General features: G+C 38.7%; 1 protein-coding gene across 6 annotated transcripts in view; it reads right to left on the reverse strand.

Annotated features, from left to right (window-relative positions):
- Positions 1-10307: 10307 nt before the first annotated feature.
- The window catches only part of LOC18424439 (uncharacterized protein At4g06598), a 32887-nt gene continuing 21831 nt past the window's right edge, over positions 10308-21363 (reverse strand). For all 6 annotated transcript variants that reach the window (XM_011630701.3, XM_088848024.1, XM_088848025.1 and 3 more), the window contains 3 exons: positions 11286-11361; positions 11067-11193; positions 10308-10902 (listed from right to left, as the gene is read on the reverse strand). In XM_011630701.3, coding sequence (XP_011629003.1) covers positions 10661-10902; positions 11067-11193; positions 11286-11361 — 445 coding nt within the window. In that variant the 3' untranslated portion in view covers positions 10308-10660. The remainder of the gene's footprint in view (positions 10903-11066; positions 11194-11285; positions 11362-21363) is intronic.

Here is a 21363-nt window from a genome sequence, read left to right on the forward strand (position 1 = left end):
TTCTTTTCATAGTGTTATATTCTAAAAGCGAAAGTTCTCTGCTCTATTATATACCCTCCTATCCTGTAAGTGAAGAAATATAGAGTGTTTGGCATGTTTTTTACAATGATTTGAGGCAAAAGTTTTAAAGGGAAGGAATTTAGAGTCCTTTGGCATATGGCTGTTAGACGGTCAGATTTGGGGAGGATTTTGAACTTTGACGCGGATCCGACATGATTATAGCTTAGGGAGGATTCAGATTCGGACCCATATTCTGATTCGGACCTGAACTTGGTTGGGTCTAGATATCCCAATGTGGATCCAACATGGGACAAATCCATAAAACTTGATGTAACATAGTCAGTATGTGAATAGGAGTATAGCTCGATGGACCCAGACCTGATCTGGGAAAGACTTGGATATATTCCTCGAACATTGGAATTACTAGGTATATTAACTATTAATTATATGTATAAAAAATTTACCAACTATTAACTATATCTACAAATTTAAAATTCATATACTATAATTTGTTTATTGTTATATGATTTATAATACATATGAAACTAGGTATTAAGACCTAGTGGTTGGGTCTACTATTCGCAACCTGGCAATCCTATAATTTGGATCAATTCGGGTCAATCTGCAACCTCTCGGGCCTCATGGGCCGTATGTTATCGTGGAAATTAAATATATTTGGGTTGGGACAACTTAAAAATAGACACATTATTTGAAATTGACTTCTCTATAAGAACATTCAAAAGCATGAGAAATCTAAAGAGTATGGAGTCCCTTCCTTTTGGAGATGTAGGCTAAAGTGGTATCAGTATATAAATAAACCAATCTAGCGGTTGTCTTGGTTTAATTTTGGGACAAATTTCAATGATACTTGACCTAACTCTGACAGGATATCTTACTACTACGACCAAAGCCTGGGTGACATCAGTTCGACAAATTACATGATCTTAGGGCACGTTTGGTTGCTGACGGTAAAATTACCTTACACATGTTTGACAAGGTAAGAAAGCATATGAAAACAAAATTCATGGTAAAACATATTACCATAAAACGGTATATTATTTTCCATGAAACAAAATCACATCTCAACCCATGGGGAAGAATTTTCAGGGTTTTATTTTCACACGTGGACCCACGAATCACTATTTGCTATTTACAATATAATATATATTATATCATGTTTTTTATATACTAAATAAAATATTTAATATATAAATTATATTTAATTTATACATTAAATATCTTATATTAAACTATATAGTATTTTATATTATATTATATAATAATATAATACAATATACAATTCTTCAAAAAGGCGATCAAGAAACACATATCCAAACCCATCTACTTACAGTACCAGCTCCAAGAAATATGCCGCATCACTTTAAGGCCATGTTCCACTATATCTTATCGAGAGGATCGCTTTTATGGAATTGAGAATCCATTAAAAACCATCCTCACATTGGCCCCAACAAGATGTTTGTAGGGCCAATCGTCAGCTAGTCTCCAATGGAGAATTAACTGACATAGAAAAAAGACTACCTAAGTCCTCCATTGATTACAACCCAAGTTTAAAAAAACATCGCTTCTTGTTTGATACAACCAAAATCTGGATTGATTATCGAGAATGCCGCCCCCCTAGTATAAGTACTTCTTTGGCAAGGGGGCACACCCTTCTCGTCTGACTCCATGTTAGATAGAGTTCAATTCTATGAATGCGCCAAGGGGTCCAGGAATAGTGTCAAATTAATGGAAGAGCAAGTACTAGCCACATCCCCATGGCAACATGACAATGATAAAGGCTCGTCTAGGGAATGGTTAATCAAGGTCAAATCAATGAGTGAAAAGACCAACTCCATTCTCATCCCTTGGAATAGCTTTGGGACAAAGACAATGCTCATTTGTACATATGGCATACACAACGCGGTATGCCTCGGGAATTCACACCTTTGAAACCAATTAGAGGCGTTCTCATGCGGTTACTCAAGCATAAGCTCATCGAATGTCTACACCCTTGATTCCTCATCTCCCAATTGGAGATAAATCAACATGGTATGAGTGGCACCAGGATTATGCCTATGACATTGAGGAATGCCTATTTATTAAGCATAAAATTTAAGACCTACTCGATGCAGGCATCATAAAAAAGACCGAGTTTGCCAACCAGGAGGAAGGCATGTCCACCTATCTGAACCCGAATAACATCGCTTGGTCAGATAAAAAAGAAGATGACACCCTAACAACAGCTGAAGTAGACCGACTTAGGACCAATGAGCCAAGAGGCCTACCAAGGCTAGAAGATCATCCAATAATGGCCTTGGGTTACGGCAAAGAATCGGCCTAAGAGTTTGCTCAGTGCTCAATGGGAGTCTTGTCCTCTAACCGTGGAAAGAGGCAAGCGGTTTAAGCTCCAGTAAAAAAGAATCCTCTAAAGTGGGCTGCCTTCAGATATTTGTATTGGACCAAAAGTTTGTTCTATCCACGAGAAAGATGAAGTTTGAGAAAGACTTGCCATTGTTCCACTCTTATGAGGCGTATTTGTAAGGCTTAGGCTTACTCAAGGTGTTTGGTCCGGTGAAAGAAAAGAAAAGGGAGGACAAGGGGAACTTTCCAAGTCAAAGTGCCAATCGACCAAATCGAAGCGACGAAGATCAAGTTGAGGACGAGCTCAATCAAGTCCCTGTGACAAGGGATCCTCGAGAGTGCAATGGTGAGGATTGCCTTAGTCCTAGAACAATAACCCAAAAAGAGCCCAAAGAACAAGCTATCCCATGCAGAACTACTGTGGTGTTCAAAGACACAAACCCATAACAAGGCACTACCACCATTATGATGGAGGGCGAGCTCAGTTTCTTGAAAACATACTCATGTGCTCTATCCCCTCAGGAACCGGTGAAGGGGGTGATTTTCTCGAGACCTGATTTGCTAGAAAAGCTATCTAATTGGGACATGTAATGATGAAGAGGACTCGAACTTAAAAGACCCAATAAAACCAACCTCTTAGGCAGGCTCAACGGGTGACAAAATGGAGCTAGAGGAGAACCCATTCACTCTCACATATTCAATCCCTCTCCTTCCACATAAACTAGAAATGGACATCCTAGAAGGTCCACCTTCACAACCTTTTTCCGGATTTCCTTGTGAACCCACCTTAGTGGGATGAAAAGCCAAACTTAGAAGATCAAGTAAAATCATCTCTTCAGGGAGACAAACCACCTGAGTGGGGTAAGGAACCAAATCAAGAAAGTCAAGATGAGCCGTCCTCTCATGGAAGCCCTATGGATGACCTGCTCAAGGGGTAGATTCAGCCTACAAGCCAATCGAGGTGCCCTACGTTAATCTTCTTTACTTTAGAATCGGACACCTTTTTCTTTTCTCTCTTTTTCATATTTTATTTGTTCCCTCTTCTTTTTTCCACAGGCTTCCTTTTGAGTATTTAACCTGCCATATTTTATTTTTTTATTTTTTTATTTTTTCTTCCTTTTTTTGAAAACCAATCGTCATATGACTTGACTTTTTAAAATTTTGGCACCTCCTTGTTTTGACTTTGACTTTGGTGGATGCCTGCTTGTGAATGAAGTGTTCTCTTGGTTTTCCCCTTTCTTAAGGAACCCGGGGTGCCTCTTATGTGTCATGTTGCCTTGAGACCGGGTTTGGATTTCCTAGGTAACCCTTAGCCCTAGGTTGATATTCAACATTTCTTTGATGGTTTTGATGGGAGATCCCCTCTTAAATTGCATCACTCGAGTTTAAAATTTTCAAACTTAGAACCACTCTTTGGTTTCCTAGTCTTTCAATATCTTACTCATGTTGTCAAGCTTATTGGATCATTCCTCTTAAAAGGGTTCATTGCCACCTACCCCAATGTGTTTAGATTTTTCTACACATGTTTTTTTAAGTCAACTTTGGGTTTTGACAAATTTTGATTGTTTCCCCTAGTGTATGGGTGTTTGAGAGGATTGGGTGTTCAAAGTGCTTTTAAACATACCCTTGGACTAACACGATGGCTGCTCCACAACCTCATGGTGTCCACTGGTGCTTTGGCGAGAGACTCCAAAATATGCGATCGAGAGAGAGTCTTTGGTCCTGCTTGTGTTGCTGTATAAAGAGTTAATTTTGGAATTTATGTGGATTTTGTGCCATCTTTGATTTCAATACCCTAAATCATATGAACCTACGTGCAATTGGTTATTGAAAGTGGCGACTGATCATCCTTCTGATGGTTCTTTTTAATAATAACTTAGGGTTTTTAGTTGGGAAAAAGTTTATATAGAGCTGAGGCTCTAAACAATCAAATTAGAGCCCACCTCAAAATTTTCACTAGAAGATGTTGTTTTGATGCCCAAATATCTTTAAATTGATCATCTCAACATTAAAATGCATGGACATGAGAAAAAAATGTATTTCAAGATATGGAAATAGTGCATCTGCATCTTGGAACGCATTTTCGGACCCTCAATTTTCAAGATTTTCAAATTTTTACAGGTCTGCGTTATCCACATTATTTTTGAAGCTTTAAATTTTATAATTAAAGATTAAAATATATTTTAAAACCATCACAAAGATTTTCAGTATTGACACTTTTTGAAGGTGGGTTCTAATTTTGATGGTTTAGAGCCAAACCTCACCCTTTTAGTAATGGAAAAAGTTTATATAAGGATGCAACCTTAGAATGTAGAACTCCAGATGCACCTCAAAAATCCATCGGAAAAGGTAGTTTTAATGTTGAAAAACCCTTTGAATGATCATCTCGACATCGAGATGTATGACCATGAAAAATAAAAAGATTTTAAGCTTAAGAAATAGTGCATTTACAACATATTATCTACACCGTCCATTTTCAAGATTTTCGTATGTTTATAGATCTACTTGATTTTAACCATTTTTCAAATTTAAAATTTTATAATGAGAGATAAAAAGAGATTTTGAGATAATCCTAATAAGATTTTACATCAAAATTATATATCATGATAAAATTTGAAAGTGCATATTGCCTCTATAACTATGGATGCGTCCGTATGCCAACTGCACCCTTTAGTTATTCTAGTACTAACTCCTTGGTGGGCTCGTTCTCGATGCTCGAGTTTGGGAGTGGCTGCTCTTGGATAAAGAAGGCGTTGTTAATGGCTGTTTGTATGCCAACTGCACCCTTTAGTTATTCTAGTACTAACTCCTTGTTGGGCTCGTTCTCGATGCTCGAGTTTGGGAGAGGCTGCTCTTGGAGAACGAGCTCAAGTTTGGGAGAGGCTGCTCTTGGATAAAGAAGGCATTGTTAATGATGCATCCGTATGCCAACTGCACCCTTTAGTTATTCTAGTACTAACTCCTTGGTGTGCTCGAGTTGCACCCTTTAGTTATTCTAATACTAACTCATTGGTGGGTTAGTTATTCTAGTGCTAACTCCTTGGCTGTCTGTATGCCAACTGCACCCTTTAGTTATTTCAGTACTAACTCCTTGGTGGGCGGGTTAGTTATTCTAATACTAACTCCTTGGCTATTTGTATGCAAACTGCACCCTTTAGTTATTCTAGTACTAACTCCTTGGTGGGCTTGTTCTCGATGCTAGAGTTTGGGAAACGTTCTTGGAGAACGAACTCGAGTTTGGGAGAGGCTGCTCTTGGATAAAAAAAGTGTTGTTAATGATGCGTAGAACGAGCTCGAGTTTGGGAGAGGCTGCTCTTGGATAAATAAGGTGTTGTTAATGATGCGTAGAACGAGCTCGAGTTTGGGAGAGGCTGCTCTTGTATAAATAAGGCGCAACTGCGCCCTTTAGTTATTCTAGTACTAACTCCTCCTCCTGTAGTTATTCTAGTACTAACTCCTTGGTGGGCTTGAGTTGCACCCTTTAGTTATTCTAGTACTAACTCCTTGGTGGGTTAGTTATTCTAATACTAACTCCTTGGTGGGCTTGAGTTATGCGTCCGTATGCCAACTGCACCGTTTAGTTATTCTAGTACTAATGTGAGCTCGAGTTTGGGAGAGGCTGCTCTTAGATAGTTATTCTACAGGCTGAGTTTGGGATTGATGGGCTCGAGTTTGGGAGAGGCTGCTCTTGGATAGTTATTCTAGTACTAATGTGTCCGTATGCCAACTGCATCCTTTAGTTATTCTAGTACTAACTCCTCGGGGGCTCGAGTTTGGGAGAGGCTGAGTTTGGGATTGGTGGGCTCGAGTTTGGGAGAGGATAGTTATTCTAGTACTAACTCCTTGGTGGGCTCGAGTTTGGGAGAGGATAGTTATTCTAGTACTAACTCCTTGGTGGGCTCGAGTTATGCGTCCGTATGCCAACTGCACCCTTTAGTTATTCTAGTACTAACTCCTTGGTGGGCTTGCGTTTGGGAGAGGCTGAGTTTGGGATTGGTGGGAGAGGCTGAGTTTGGGATTGGTGGGCTCGAGTTTGGGAGAGGCTGCTCTTGGATAGTTATTCTAGTACTAATGCATCCGTATGCCCACTGCACCTTAGTTATTCTAGTACTAACTCCTTGGTGGGCTCGAGTTATGGGTCCGTATGCCTACTGCAGCCTTTAGTTATTCTAGTACTAACTCCTTGGTGGGCTCGAGGTTGGGAATGCCAACTGCACCCTTTAGTTATTCTAGTACTAACTCCTTGGTGGGCTTGAGGTTGGGAGAGGCTGAGTTTGGGATTGGTGGGAGAGAGAGAGGCTGAGTTTGGGATCGGTGGGCTGGAGTTTGGGAGAGGCTGCTCTTGGATAAATAAGGCGTTGTTAATGGCTGTTTGTATGCCAACTGCACCATGCACCCTTTAGTTATCCGTATGCCAACTGCACCTTAGTTATTCTAGTAGAATAACTGACTCCTTGGTGAGCTCGAGTTATGCGTCCCTATGCCAACTGCACCCTTTAGTTATTCTGGTACTAACTCCTTGGTGGGCTCGAGGTTGGGAGAGGCTGAGTTTGGGATTGGTGGGAGAGGCTGAGTTCGGGATTGGTGGGCTCGAGAGAGGCTGAGTTTGGGATTGGTGGGCTCGAGTTTGGGAGAAGCTGCTCTTGGATAAAGAAGGCGTTGTTAATGGCTATTTGTATGGCAACTGCACCCTTTAGTTATTCTAATACTTTTAGTTATTCTAATAATACTGAGGCTGCTCTTGGATAAAGAAGGTGCTCTTGGATAAAGAAGGCGTTGTTAATGGCTGTTTGTCGTGTGGTGTGTTGGGGGGTCCATCAAATGGGGTCACAACCTCACCTATTGCTCCTAGTGATTTGAAAAATCGACGATCTGATCCGGAATTGGGCAAATCATGATCGGGTATGACGTGTTGGGGTCCATCAAATGGGCCACGACCTCACCTATTGCTCCTAGTGATTTGAAAAATCGGCGATCTGATCCGGAATTGGGCAAATCATGATTGGTATCACGTGTTGGGGTCCATCAAATGGGGCCACGCCCTCAGCTATTGCTCTTAGTGATTTGAAAAATTGGCGATTTAATCCGGAATTGGGCAAATCATGATCAGGTATCACTCAAGCCGTCCCAGATCTAAGAAAAAAATGGGATTTGGGAAAATACCCTCTTGGCCCTATTCCCAAACAATTATTGGCAATGATGTTGTTGCACTTCACTTTATATGCTTTTTTTTGTTCCACATCTCTTCGATGTGGGACAATTCTCGTAGCGCAACCCAAAAAATGATGGCATTGATGAGCATATAGATTAATGCTATTAGGTAGGGATGGGTGGGCTCTATAAATAGATCTTTCTCTCTTATAGAAGGACATCTATATATTTATAATATGCAAACTTTCTCTCTTATAGAAGGACATCTATATATTTATAATATACAAACATAAAGTACATATAATTAATATTTAATTACATGTAATTACAAAAATAAAATTCCATATAATAATTTATAAAAATTAACATAATTATATGAAATTGTTGCCCTAGCTCATAGGATATTAAAAAAAAGAAAAAAATAATACTAATACTAGTTTATTTAATATTAAAAAAAAGAGAAAGTTTATGGGATATTTGAAGAGAGAAAAATAACACTAGCTCATACCACTTTAGAATTTATTTCAAGTTGCTTATCAATTATCTCACATTGTAAATATAAAACTTTTTATTTATTTTTCTAATTTTATTAAAATATGATTGCAAATTTATGTTACTAAATTCCATATTTCTATCAACACTAATTATTATATATTAGATTTATTTATTTGTGAGGGTTATACCCTTGTTTTTTAATCACGTTTATTATAATATTGTAATTAATAATTATACTAATGACAATAATAATCAAATATTATATTTTATTTATTAATTTATTTACATTATAAATTATGCAATGTATTTCAATATATAGTATTGTATTTAGTTCGGTTTTAATAAATGTTTGATGAGAATTACAGGAAAAGAACATCTCAATATTCACATATTGATGCAAAAAATAAAATTTATTAATGTAGTACCTTTATTTTTTATTGGATTCCTAAAAAACAACATTTGTAATGATTTTTAATAATTTTTTTGAGTTTGTTTTAAGGTTGAATCCGATCGATTTTCGATCTGAAACACCAATTCACCGATCTAGATGAGTTTTTGGGGTGTCTGATCTGAAGCACCAATCCATTTTTTAAACTACTGATTGCTCCTATTGTCTTGTCATTATTGGATGAGATTGTCCCAATTGATTCATTGGATTGCTCCTATTGTGTTGTCATTATTGGATGAGATTGTCACAATTGATTCATTGGATGAGACTGCCCTGTTATATTGTCTGGAGTCACCCTGTCAATTTGTGGGATGGGGCTACCCTAGGGTGTTTTCTTCATGGGAGGGTTGTCTCCCATCAAGCGGACCATCATAGAAATAATAGTCTTAAAAATATAAAAATATAAATAAAAGAATTGCTCAACTTTATTTAGCCTATAGAACTGGTCAAAACAACCAGTCTGTCTAATTAATTTTACATAATTTTACATATTTTGACCGAACTTCATTTTTCCTTTGCACCACACCAGCAAAGGTATCGATTGGCATTCAACCGGTCCACTCCAATTTTAATTAGCATGATCTTTTTAAGGAAAAATTACATCTGGACATATAAACAAACTGAAAAGTATAGAAAGATGCGTATTTTCTCAAAAATTACATGGAAGGTCGGTTCCCCATAACTCTATTATTTTTTCCATTTTTCCCATCAATCTGATGTTGCCAACATCAGGCCCTTTTTTTTTTTTTTTGTCTTATCTAATGTCATGTCTTTTAGGGCACTTCAGAACAGGCCTGATGTCCTAACTATCGGATCGATTTGGAACTTAGGCCTTAGGCCACGGTTACACCATCCACATTTCCAGACCTCAGACCACTTTGTCTTTGGCTTAAGCACAGTAACACTAGTTTGAGGTCCCATACCTGATACTGCATACTAAATTGGGAATTTTCATACCCGTGCGATGTACATCATATTACTCATTTTAGGGCAATTTGATAATTAGGACATCATACCAGTCTCGAAGTGCCTTAAAGTATAAGACACAACCCTACATTCGAGGGGGGAGAAGAAAAAAGGTCCGATGTTGTAAAATCAGTCTGACAGGCTAATTGGAAAAAAATAAAAAAAGCTCAGTATAACTTACCTTCAGTGTAATTTTTGAAAAAATAAGGATCCGATTATCTTGACTCTTCCTCTTCCTCTTTTTAAAATTGAAATCTTGGAAAATGCTTTTCATTTAAATACATTGATGTGAACCACCCCCTACTAGCTAATTTTATTTGAATATGGTTGCCCTTCTCGGTTTAACATCCTAGTAGTGTAAGATTATTTACCCAAAAAAGGCAATAAGTATAAAACACAATTATCAACATCAACTAGGATATCTTCGTTGGAGATGCCAACAGATGCCTCGATTGGTAGTCTAAAGTGAAAATTAAGTTCGATGAAAAACCAGACAAAAACCAATTGTTGACTGACTAGTCATATGGACAAATTTTAGCTAGTCAGACTGATTAAATAAAATCGGCTATTTTACATTTTATTTGTAATTGATTCCTTTTTTAAAAAAACAAAAAAAAAACCAATTCAATTGATTTGACCAGCAATCAAATTAACCAGACCCCTCACCAATTGGCCACTTGTTTCTAAGACCGGTGTAAAATCTCATCGATAATGCGAGATTTCTTTTCATAAAAATCATATCCATCCATATTTCCTTTGCTCTTTTGACTCTTCGTGTTACTTCTCTATATCATCTTATGCTATACAAATTGGTTGAACTTTGCCATTTATTCTACGACTTTTATTTATTGCTTATTTTGCAGGTTCAACAATGAATAACATCTCATTAATAAGGGAAGTTTTCCTTTCTAAAACATAATCTTACACATAATTTATTTTCATGCCTAAGTTGATGGCTAGACCTAGAGTTTTCTACACGTTCCTTTGATCTGCATATTTTCCCATTATGCGTTGATCTTGGTCCATGCCGTGCATCATATGGGACGTGGACAAGTTGCCCCCGAGTTTAGGGTTGGCTGCGATTACATGTTCACAACCGAGCCAAGCTATTGATCTCGGAAAAGAATTACATAAAAAAAGGATGAGAAAATGAACTCTCTTTCTGGATAATTAAAAATAAATAGACACCTGATACCTACATTCCAAAATGAGAGAGAAGTTTTGGCAGGGGCAGCAGAGCTATGAGTTTTGTAACATCATACATGAGTACGACGACCTGGTGTTGCTTGTTGTTGCACCATTAGGCTCCTTCTCAGGGCACTTCTCGGAGTGAGTCAGCAGAGAGTTAAGTGACAAATTGCTGAGTTGCACCTCGAGATATGTGCCCGGACGGCCACATTGATGCTGAGATTTCATTTGCTGCTGCTTTCGATACATGCCTCGCAAGCGCTCCACTTCTTTGGTCAACAATTCATACTGGGCTGCATGGCCATAAACAGAACAGAAAAATGAGTGTGAGAGATGCATTTCCATGGTATATCAATATCTTTTATCTCTTTTCTTTCAAAGAGTTTATGTATGAGTGTACATATGTACTATCTTCCATTTCTTTTGGACGGAAAATATATATCTATCTAATACTCACCATCTTTAAGTCGCTTCTCATGGGCAACGCTATTTAATCGCTGCTTGAGGGCCTTGTTCTCTAGGCTCAATATAATAAGTTGCTGATTAAGGAATGAAATCTCAGCTGACATTTCTGATTCTTCAGCCTGTGGAAAGAAAAGAGAATGCATACTCCTGGGGGAGACATGGAAAACAAAGGCATCTAGAAAACAAAGATAGGCATCATAAAAAAGTTTACCTGAAGGGTGCTCACATTACGCTCTAGCTCAGCAATATATTGAAGCTTTCGAACTCGCGACCGTTGTGCAAAGTGCCTGAATAACATGGGCATTGTGAATTTAACATGTGATACAAGGAGAAAATAATGGACTGATGCTTGCTCAAAGAAATCTATGTACATGCCAATTGTAAAGGAGGACCTACATCTAAAAAACCATAACTTTCTTTTGGGAATTCAACTCAGGAAGTGTGGTACAAAAGCCAACCTACAATATTTATTTCTTATGCCATTCTGTGAGGTTCCAAGTGAAATTCCAGTTGCAGTTGAATATTCAGTACCGACATAGGTGTGCAATTCCATTACTTCCGTTTGTCTCAAAAAGATATCATAGAATCTGACATGCTTTAGTAAGTACTCTAGCAATGAAGAATTCATAAATAAGCAGTTTGCCTCCTAATACATCAGGTTCAACCATATTGGTAAAACACACACACACACACCCACACACACACTCTCACACACTCGCATGTGCTCGTGCACACAACCAACAAAATAAAAAGAAGAAAAAAAATCAGGTTTAAAAATATTATTATCACTTCTCCTGTAGCTGGGGTAACTCCTCAGGGGCCGCAGTCCCTCTATATCATACACAATTATTATTATTATTTTGGAAGTTGTTGACTTTGTAATGTTCTTTCTTTTCTTTTATATACATAGCTGTTATTATTTTTTAGCACCCACAGCTTAATTCAAACATCAAAAATAGAGAGGTGTAACCACACCGAACTTGGATATTGTTACAACTTTAATGGAAAATTGAATTGAAAAGGAAGTTTGTGTTTTGCCTATTCTGAAGTTTCAAATGATAATCGCGATCTGCAGTTTGATAGGATAAAAATTGTATGAAAAGTACTAAGAATGCATAACTGACAAAGTAGACTGAAGTCATATAGGTTAAAAATTAGACCAAGGCAATTTCAAGCCTTGATTTGACTATGGTGATTCGGAGTCGTATATTATTCTGGCCATTACACATGCATATTTCAGTCGTTTTCAATTTAAATTTGGATAAAGAAGGGTATTTGAATTATTGTCATTCTTTGTCCTATAAGGTGGTTTTGGTGATTTCATTGTACAAGTAAATATTTTATTTAAGGGCGTCGATCACTTTAGTTATCGGTTAATATGGATTTTGTTAGGGGTAGGATAGGTTAGTAGGGATCTTTGACTTTGCTCATTTCACGAGTGCCAGCTTCTGTGTATGCTGCCTTCTCTGAGGAGTAGCTTGCAGTTATGCAAATTAATGGTTGATTTTTTTTTTCGGAATCTGTTTACTTTGTCTTGGAAAGTAGTACAAGGTATGCAAGTTACAAAAATGATCAATCAAAAAAATGACCACCCACATGCCGGGTGACATATACAGTAGACTCTGTTAGAGGTCGCTATACAAAATGATATCTGAGGTCAACAGGCCTATACAGAAAGGCTAAAACAGCAGAAATGAAGACCAGAACCAGGTCATAGAAAAAGTCAAAAAAGGTTCCCGATGATTCCTCTGGGTGGTTCACAATGTCTTTTGCGAGTTCGCCTGCTGCTGCCTTTGCTTCCCACCAAGGGTGCATCCATGAGATGTGAAGTCCCTAGAAATATGGGAAATTTGGTCGAAAATGTGTGCTAGCCTCCATAGACGATCCAATGAGCCAGCAGCCCAGTTGATGACATTTTTGGAATCGCCTTCAATGACTATAGATTGGCCCCAACTGTGATCGAAGTTTCAGAGACCTTCAAGGAGAGCTATGGCCTCCACACTGGTGGAATCTGCAAGCCTAATGAACTTGGAATATGAAAAGAGGGTCCGTCCTTCATGGTCCCGGTAAATGCCCCGTATCCCGGCTGGACCCAGGTTGCCTAGGGAACAGCCGTCAATATTAAGTTTTGTCTGCCTTGCTATGGAGGTCTCCAAAGTGAGGCAGAGGGAATGCGAGTGGGAGAGGCACATCATGGCATGCCAATTAAGTTGGAAATCAGTATGCAAGAAGTGTTTGAAGGTTGAGTTGTTCCCGGCCCAGAAGATGACAAGTTCCTTGATCCTATTATTCATAACAAGGGGTGTGGAATGTTCGCCTCGAAAAGTTCTGTTGTTACGATCAATCCAAAGGACCACAGTGTGGCTGCCACTGACGCCTTCCAAAGTAGGTTCCCGATTTGGTCCAAGGGAAGGGGTAAAACGAGCTGAATAACTGAGGGACATTTTCAGGGGTTACCTAGCACCAATTGAAAAGCTTAAGAAGGTCCCTCAAAAATCTCATTGCCACCCTATAATGGATAAAGAGGTGTGCATTGGTCTCTTCAACCTCCATGCACATTACACGTCTGTTGGAATGGGCAGCCGCCTTTTCTGAAGCTGGTCCACCGCATTGTTCAAAAAAACGGACCGCCTAGGTGATCTAGAAGGCCTGGGCCGCCCAGGCCTAGGCGGCCAAACTGGGTGGTGGCCCTGGGCGCCCGCCTAGGCAGTACGGAACCCGCCTAGGCGGCCGCCCAGGGCCTACGCCCCACCCAAAGGCGGAAAAGTATTTCTTTTTTTGTTTTTTCATTTTTTTCAAGATATAAAAGTTTAGAATGATGGGTTTTAGGTTTATTTGAAACCTAAACCCACAAAAACCCCTTTTAGAGAGAAAGAAACTTCCAAAAAACTACATTTCATTAGATTGAATCATCGAAGTGTTTCTCAAAGTTTGGAGTTCGAGCAACCAAAGTAAGTGCATTTTTTAGATTGCTTGTTTTATATTGAGATGTCTTCTTCAGGAGTTAGTCGAAGTGGAGATCCGGGTTGGAAATATGGATACAACACGAATCCAAATGACAAAATTGCGTTAGATGCAATTTTTGTGAAAAAGATACAAAAAGATGCATAAACTAGTTTAAGAAACATCTTGCCGGTATTAAAGGGGAGGTTGCCCCTTGTAAAATGTTCTTGAAGCTATCAAAGAGGAGATTAACAATTTTTAAGTAATGTAAAACAAAAACAAAAACAAAATCTTTGTCATAGATCTATTTCTATTTCTGCTACTTCTAGAAGAAGTGATCCAGGTTGGAAGTATGGGTACAACCCAAAACCAAATGATTTAAATTGTATAAGGTGTAATTTTTGTGAAAAAGATACTAATGGGGGTATTAGCCGATTCAAAAAACACCTTGCTGGTGTTAAAGGTAATGTTGCATCTTGTACAAAAGTTTCTGAAGCAGTTCGGGATGAGATTAGACATTTTTTGAATTTTGACGAACCAGAAAATGATGAAAATAAGCCTTGTTCTATGGAAGTATCTTCTCTAGGTTCTAGTCGGAGTGGTGATCCAGGTTGGAAGTAGGGTTATAACCCGAATCCAAGTGATAAAAATCGTATTAAATGTAATTATTATGGAAAGGATACAAATGGGAGCATTTACCGGTTTAAAAACCACCTTGCCAGTATTAAGGGGGATGTTGTCCCGTGTAAAAATGTTCCCGAGGCTACCAAGGAGGAAATTATATAATATTTGAGTTCAGAGGAGCACAAAGAAAAGGGTAGAGCAGCCAAGACTATTAGGACCTCAAACTGTACATACTAGTAAGAGCAAGGTAGAAGAAGAGGAGGAGGAAGAGGCAGATTCAGAAGAAACAGAGCAGGACGAGTGTTATATTGAAGAGGGAGATGACTGATGATGATGGCCTCGACTCTGATGCATATGATGAGACTTGCCCTATTGATATTCCCTCTGATGATGATGATGATGACGACGACTTAAGACTCTTGCCTCTTGGTGCTGAGTGTTGAGTGTAGAGTCTGTTGATTGTTGTGTTGAGTGTTGACTTTTGTTAGACTATTTATTTTCTATATTTCTGTATATTTCTGTTCTGTTGGATGTTGATTTTTATTTCCTACACTTGTATGGTTTTACAGTTTATTATTTTAACAATATGGATTATCAAAATTCTCTTCTCGATGTCTATCTTTTTTTTTTCAACTTGAAATATGGTGTATTGGTAATTTGGTATGTTTTTTTACTTTTTTTCAACTGGGCAGCCACCCAAGTTCTGGGCGCCCGCCTAGGCGCTGGGCGGCTTGGACCCCCCAGGCTACACAGGACCGCCTAGCACTTTTTGATACACTGGTCCATCGTCAGAGCCCTTGGGCTAGGGCGATCTAGTTAAACACCTGAATTTTCGTGGGAATGAAAGGGAAACAGGCCTTAGTGATAATAAAGGGAGGGAGAGCTAGGAAGGTGGGGCCCAAAAGGAGTTTACACTAGAAAGAGGAAACAGAGAAGAGGCAAGAAGTGGCGGGAGCCCAAATGATATAGTCAACATCCTGAGGGGGAAGAAAGACCGATTGAAGAAGGGTTGACGAGGCTAGGAAGTCTTCCATTTCTCTATTTGTGACGGCCTTTCGGATCCCGGGGTTCCAAATGCGAGAATGATCTAGAGAGTCGAAGAGATCAGCCACAGATCCTTGGCCCAGGTAGGCTATTGGTAACAAGTTTGGGAAATGTGTTCATCGAGAGTAAAATTGCCAATCCACAAATATAACCACAATCTCAAACGAGCCCCCTCTCTAGGTCAAAATTTAATGTTTTCTCTAAAAGTGACAGACTGCGAAGAATTGATCTCCACATGCTCTGAGGGTTGACCACCTGCCCTACAACATGGTAGCCACAGAGAGTGGATTCAATATTGGCATCGGAGGACTTCTTGCCACAAGTGATTATCCTCGGTGGTGAAGCGCCACCACCATTTGCCAAGGAGGGGAATGTTGTTCAGTTTGAGGTTACGAATACCCAACCGCCCCTAAACTTTTGGGGAGACAGACTCTTTCCCACGTTATAAGGTGGAACTTTTTGCTTTCCATATCTCCCGACCAAAGGAAGTCATACATCAGCTATTCTAGTCGGAAGGCCACCGAGGAGGGCATATGGAATAACTACATCTGAAAAATGGGGACATTAGATAGGGTTGCTTTAATAAGAGTGATTCTCCTCGCGCTAGAGACAAACCTGCCTTTCCAACTAGTGAGATTTCTATGGAACTCTCCATTGACGGTTTTTGGGCTTCCCAATGCAGTGAGGCAGTCCCAAGTAGGTGGAGGGTAAGGTTTGGACATGGCATCCCCAACAGCCAGCAAGAGCTTGGATGGTAAGGATATCGGAAGACAGCCCCAATCATCTTAGTTTTGGCCATGTTTACCCTAAACTCCGTGGCAAACTGGAAACACTTACATGAATAGAAGCAATGTGTCCACTTGATGGTGCGTGACACCACTGAAAAGGAGCAGGTCATCTGCATATTGTAGGTGGGAGATGGTCGGGCTTGCGGACCAAATTTTGAAGCCTCTATAAGTTCATTCTTGTACGATTGAGCTATGGACCTGCTGAAGACCTCTCCTACTATGGCAAAAAAGAAGGGGGGAAGTGCGTCTCCCATGCATCGATAATCTCAAAAAGAGGATCTCTGTTCAACACATTCAAGCATTGGAAAGCTAAGGTCGAAAACAAATTGGGAAGAAGTGCATCAAGCCTGACAATGGTGGAGAGTACACTTTTAACGGAGCTTGTGAGTTTTTGCAAGCAATGTTTAAAATGTGGGATGCAGTGCCGATGCAATCGGGGGGGAGGCGATGCGGCAATATACGGTTCAGATTCAGGTGAATTACCTCGATGCAGTCAATAAATATAAAATTTTTCAAAAAATAGGTTAATGCCTGAAAAAAATATGGAGGTGTTTTATGTGATAATAGGCAGTTAATATATTCATTAACTCCAAAAATATTGGCTGTTGGAGATTTTGTACCCACTATCCCCTGATAGATCATAGAAGAAATGAGAAAGTAGAAACTAAAAACTAACTTCATAGAAAACAACAGAACTTAGAAGACATCATATTATCATAAGTCATAAACATTCAAAACCATATCACCAATTCGCAACTGCAAATTTTAAAGTTACAAACTAAAGGTCTATGAAGATTAAAGAGTTCAAAAGTCAACACAAATCATCCTTGTTTCTAAGTCTTAAGTCAGAATCTCACAACTTTATTAGATAAGTTATCTAGAGAGTTTCCATGTGCATCATCATCAATATCATCCTTGGCGGCCTCCACATATTCTTCTTCTTCCTCGATCTCCTTGAAGTCATCCTCCTCCTTGACCTTTGGAACTTGCATGTGACTGGACCAAGCTTTTATGATGCGCCTCCTAGTACATAACACATGATGCCGCCACATTTTAAAACAATGTTTTCAAGAATGAAAGTCACTACACCACTCTGAAGACATTGCAACATAAAGGCGTTGTTGAGAACATGAAGAAGACACCTCTAGAGAAGGTCTGCAAAATGTTGAGTAACGCTGGTTTGTCAAAAGACTTTTGAGCAGAGGCACTACAGTGTGCTACCTTGTCAATATGTCACTATCTTGGTGATAGGATTCTAAATTCCATAAGAGGTACGGAATGGTAAGCCTGCTAATTATGTTCATCTGAAGGATGAAAAGTTGAGTCTACGACTGAAGTAAGTGTATTTTCCTTGGTTATGCAGATGGAGTTAAAGGCTATAAATTGTCTTGCCCATGCCCTAAATCACCTATGTTTATTATCAGTTGTGACGTTAAGTTTGATGAGTCTATCATATATAAACACATTCAGAAGGGTGCTGAATAGGGCAATCGTAATAAGTGAGATCCTAGTGAGATGGAGTATAAAACTCTAAAAATTACTTCAAAATATGCCAAAAAATCCTCATGGATGAGTAGAGAAGAATGTTGACTCTGAGGAGTTAGTTGAGTATACTCCACATAATGACGAGCCTCAGCTTGGAAGGGAAAGAGCACCAAGAATCCAATGGTGTGGTATTGTTTTAAGGACATGATGGTTTATACATTGGCTGCCACAAGTCAAGAGACATCCACGTTTGAGGAACCTTAAAATGATATTAACAGTAACAGGTGGAGTGATTCCATAAATGAGGATATGGTGTCTCTTGAAAAAAATCGAACTTGAGATCTCGTGAAGTTGCCTAAAGGTAAGAAAGTCATTGGATGTAAATGAGTTGATTAAAAAGAACGATGGGTCACCTGAGCCTGGTCGTGATCGATTCAAGGAATGGTTGGTTGCAAAATGTTGTATGCATAAAGGAGGCATTAACTATAATGAGATCTTCTCTCCAGGTGATAGGCACACCTTTATTCAGGTATTACTAGTCAATTTTGCATTCTTAATTTGGAGTTCGACCAACTTGAAGTTGATACTATGTATCTACATAGAGAGTTGGAGGAACAAATTTAAACTCAATCTGAAGGGTTGTTGTCAAAGGTAAAGAGGATCATATCATCCAGCTAAAGAAGTCATTCATGGTTTAAAGTGGTTCCCTAAGCAACGGTCAGATGGAGAACATTGAGAAGGTCCTTACCAGATTCGGGATGGACAATTCAAAGCCCATGGGCACTCTTCTTTTTGTACATTTCAGATTTTTGGCAACATTACCTCCGAGTATAGATCCCGAAAAAGAATACAGGTCTCATGTTCTCTATGCGAGTGTATTTGGAAGCCTCATGTATGGGATTGTTTGGATTCGTCTATACATTTCTCATGTAGTATTGTTAGTATATGGCTAATCCAAGAAAGGAACATTCACATGCAGTGAAATGGATATTGCGTTACTTGAAGGGTACATTAGATGTGAGTATTGTGTTTGACAACATCAACAATTCGGTGACAAGGTTATTAGTTATGCTGATACTGAATTTGCCAGTGATTTGAACAATAGAAGATCTACCTAGAACTTCGATTAGTTGGAGGTCAATGCTACAACCCACGGTTACCTTGTCCACAATTGAAGCATGATACAAGGTTGTTATTGAAGTGTTGAAAGAAGTTATTTGGCCTAGAGGGCTTGTAAGTGATATGAGCATGCAACAAGATGGAACTATCATCTATTGTAATAGTCAAAGTGCAATGCATTTTGCAAAGAACCAAGTCTATCATGCAAGGGCATGCATATTAATGGCAAGTATCATTTTATCCTTAAGAGAATAGCAAAGAATGATCTATCGTTGTTGGAGATTAACACCAAGAAGAATGTTGAAAATTCACTGACAAAATCAGTTCTACAAAAGTTCAAGTTGTGCTTGGACTTGATTTAGTCGAAGGGACTCTTTTGGTGACTAGATGGAATTCAAGCCAAGTTGGAGATATTTGTTGGACGTTGCCCTAAATCCCAAGAAGTTACACTAGGTCGGATTAGGGTTTTGTATTATTTGGAATTGGTTTAGGTTTCCTATTTTTGTAGGGAGTGAATCCTAGGTTTCACGAAATACTTTCCTATTTCAAATGGCATGGTAATCCTAACCTTTAAGGAAGTAATATCTACTCATATTTGAGTTATTGAAATGCAGGAAGGTGGTGGGTTGTGTTTATCCTTGCATAGAGAGACTATGAGAGCCTCATATGCTAGCTTATGGGGATTTCATTTTCTCTTTATAAATACTTGTTCTGTAGAGAGAGACAGAATGCAAAGACTCCATAGGTAGTGCATGCAAGAGGTACATAAACTTTATTTCATGACAGAGAAAGTGTAGAGAGAGGCATTGTGAGAGTTGAGTTTTCTGTTGTTTGGTTCTCTCGGGTAAGAGCTTTTGAACTCTTTTCTTTATGTTGCTTACTAAAAACAAAGTCGATCTTCTTCACCCATAGATGTAGTCACACATCTGTGACGAACCATGTAAAATCTTGCTATTATTCCTTGCATTATTTCCTTCTTGTTTGCTTTTCTTTCCTGTTGCTTGCTATGGCTGTTTTATTTTTCTCGCTCTTTACTTACAATCCATGGATGCCTTAACAATTTCAGCTCCCATCTTCCAAGATTTTGGGTCATCATAAAGAAAGACCCTATCAAGGCTTTTAAATAAATTTTAATACCAGAATAAGATCAATGAAGTGAGAATGGTACATTTTTTAACCCATTCCAAAGAGAGAGAAGCATGGATATGAATGCTTCAGGTTCGCAACTTTGGTTACAAGGTAGCAATAACATTGCAGAAGTTCTAGCAACAAAAGATCATGAGTGCGAATTTGTAGTTTTACTGCAACCATGACTAAGAGAGATGGGTACATGGATATAGAAGATCGAGGCTCATAATTTTAGTTACCGGTCTGAATAACATTGCAACGCAACAGTTCTATCAACATGGCAGAAGGCGGCTGTGCAATTGTCCAACTCAGGGGTTTTTAGAGAGGTGAAAAAGCTTGAGCCACACACAAGCTAATCGAATTAATTAAGGGACAAACCCAGTAAGCACTAAGTTGTCCGTAATGTTGATTTAAAGAAGGTCAACAACAATTTAGACACATTTATGGTCGAGATTTTTTAGTAAAGCAAAACTCATTTCAAGTTGAAAACACCCACCCAAGTCGAATCAAATCATCAAGTGGGCAAGTTCTACAACCACAAAAGTCATGATGATTCCGAGTTTTTGGTTATATAAGTGTTTTTTTGCAAATATAATGTCTCTTCCAATATGGCAGCATTGTGCAAAGAAGTAGGTGCCATTTCTAATTTTGGGACAAGTTCTTTTTAAGCACTAATAGGCCCTAAAACCTAGCTGCTTCCTTCTTGACATTTGATGGAACTTATAATTATCAAAGTGTCTTTTTTTTGGAAATGAAATCAAAGCATTAAAGTTCTACCAAAAAATTAATATACATCTCTTGTCCTTATTTCTGGCTTGTGTTTTCCATGTTCCATTTTATGCACAAATGCTTTAAGGTAGGAACTGGCATTATGTGAGATATGGAGAGAGTACTGTCAGAAATAGAGTAGGATGGAAGAAAAGCGGTAATAAGTGATTGCAACTTGAAGCCTTAAGCACTGATTGTTATTTGGAAATGCATGTGCCAGCATGTGCATGAGCATCAAATGCTCAAAGCTGTTCTGGTACATGTGCTAATTTTTAATCACCCAACAAATTTAAATCCAAGCTTGCCTAATTAAGATCAAATGAACATAGAACATTTATTGAAAAGACAGATGCAACAAAAAAATCAAAAGGTTTATCATGATTCCGGAAC

Source organism: Amborella trichopoda, chromosome 9 (assembly GCF_054954075.1).
Source record: "Amborella trichopoda isolate Santa Cruz 75 chromosome 9, AtrichopodaSantaCruz75HAP2 v2.0, whole genome shotgun sequence".
Lineage (NCBI taxonomy): Eukaryota > Viridiplantae > Streptophyta > Magnoliopsida > Amborellales > Amborellaceae > Amborella > Amborella trichopoda.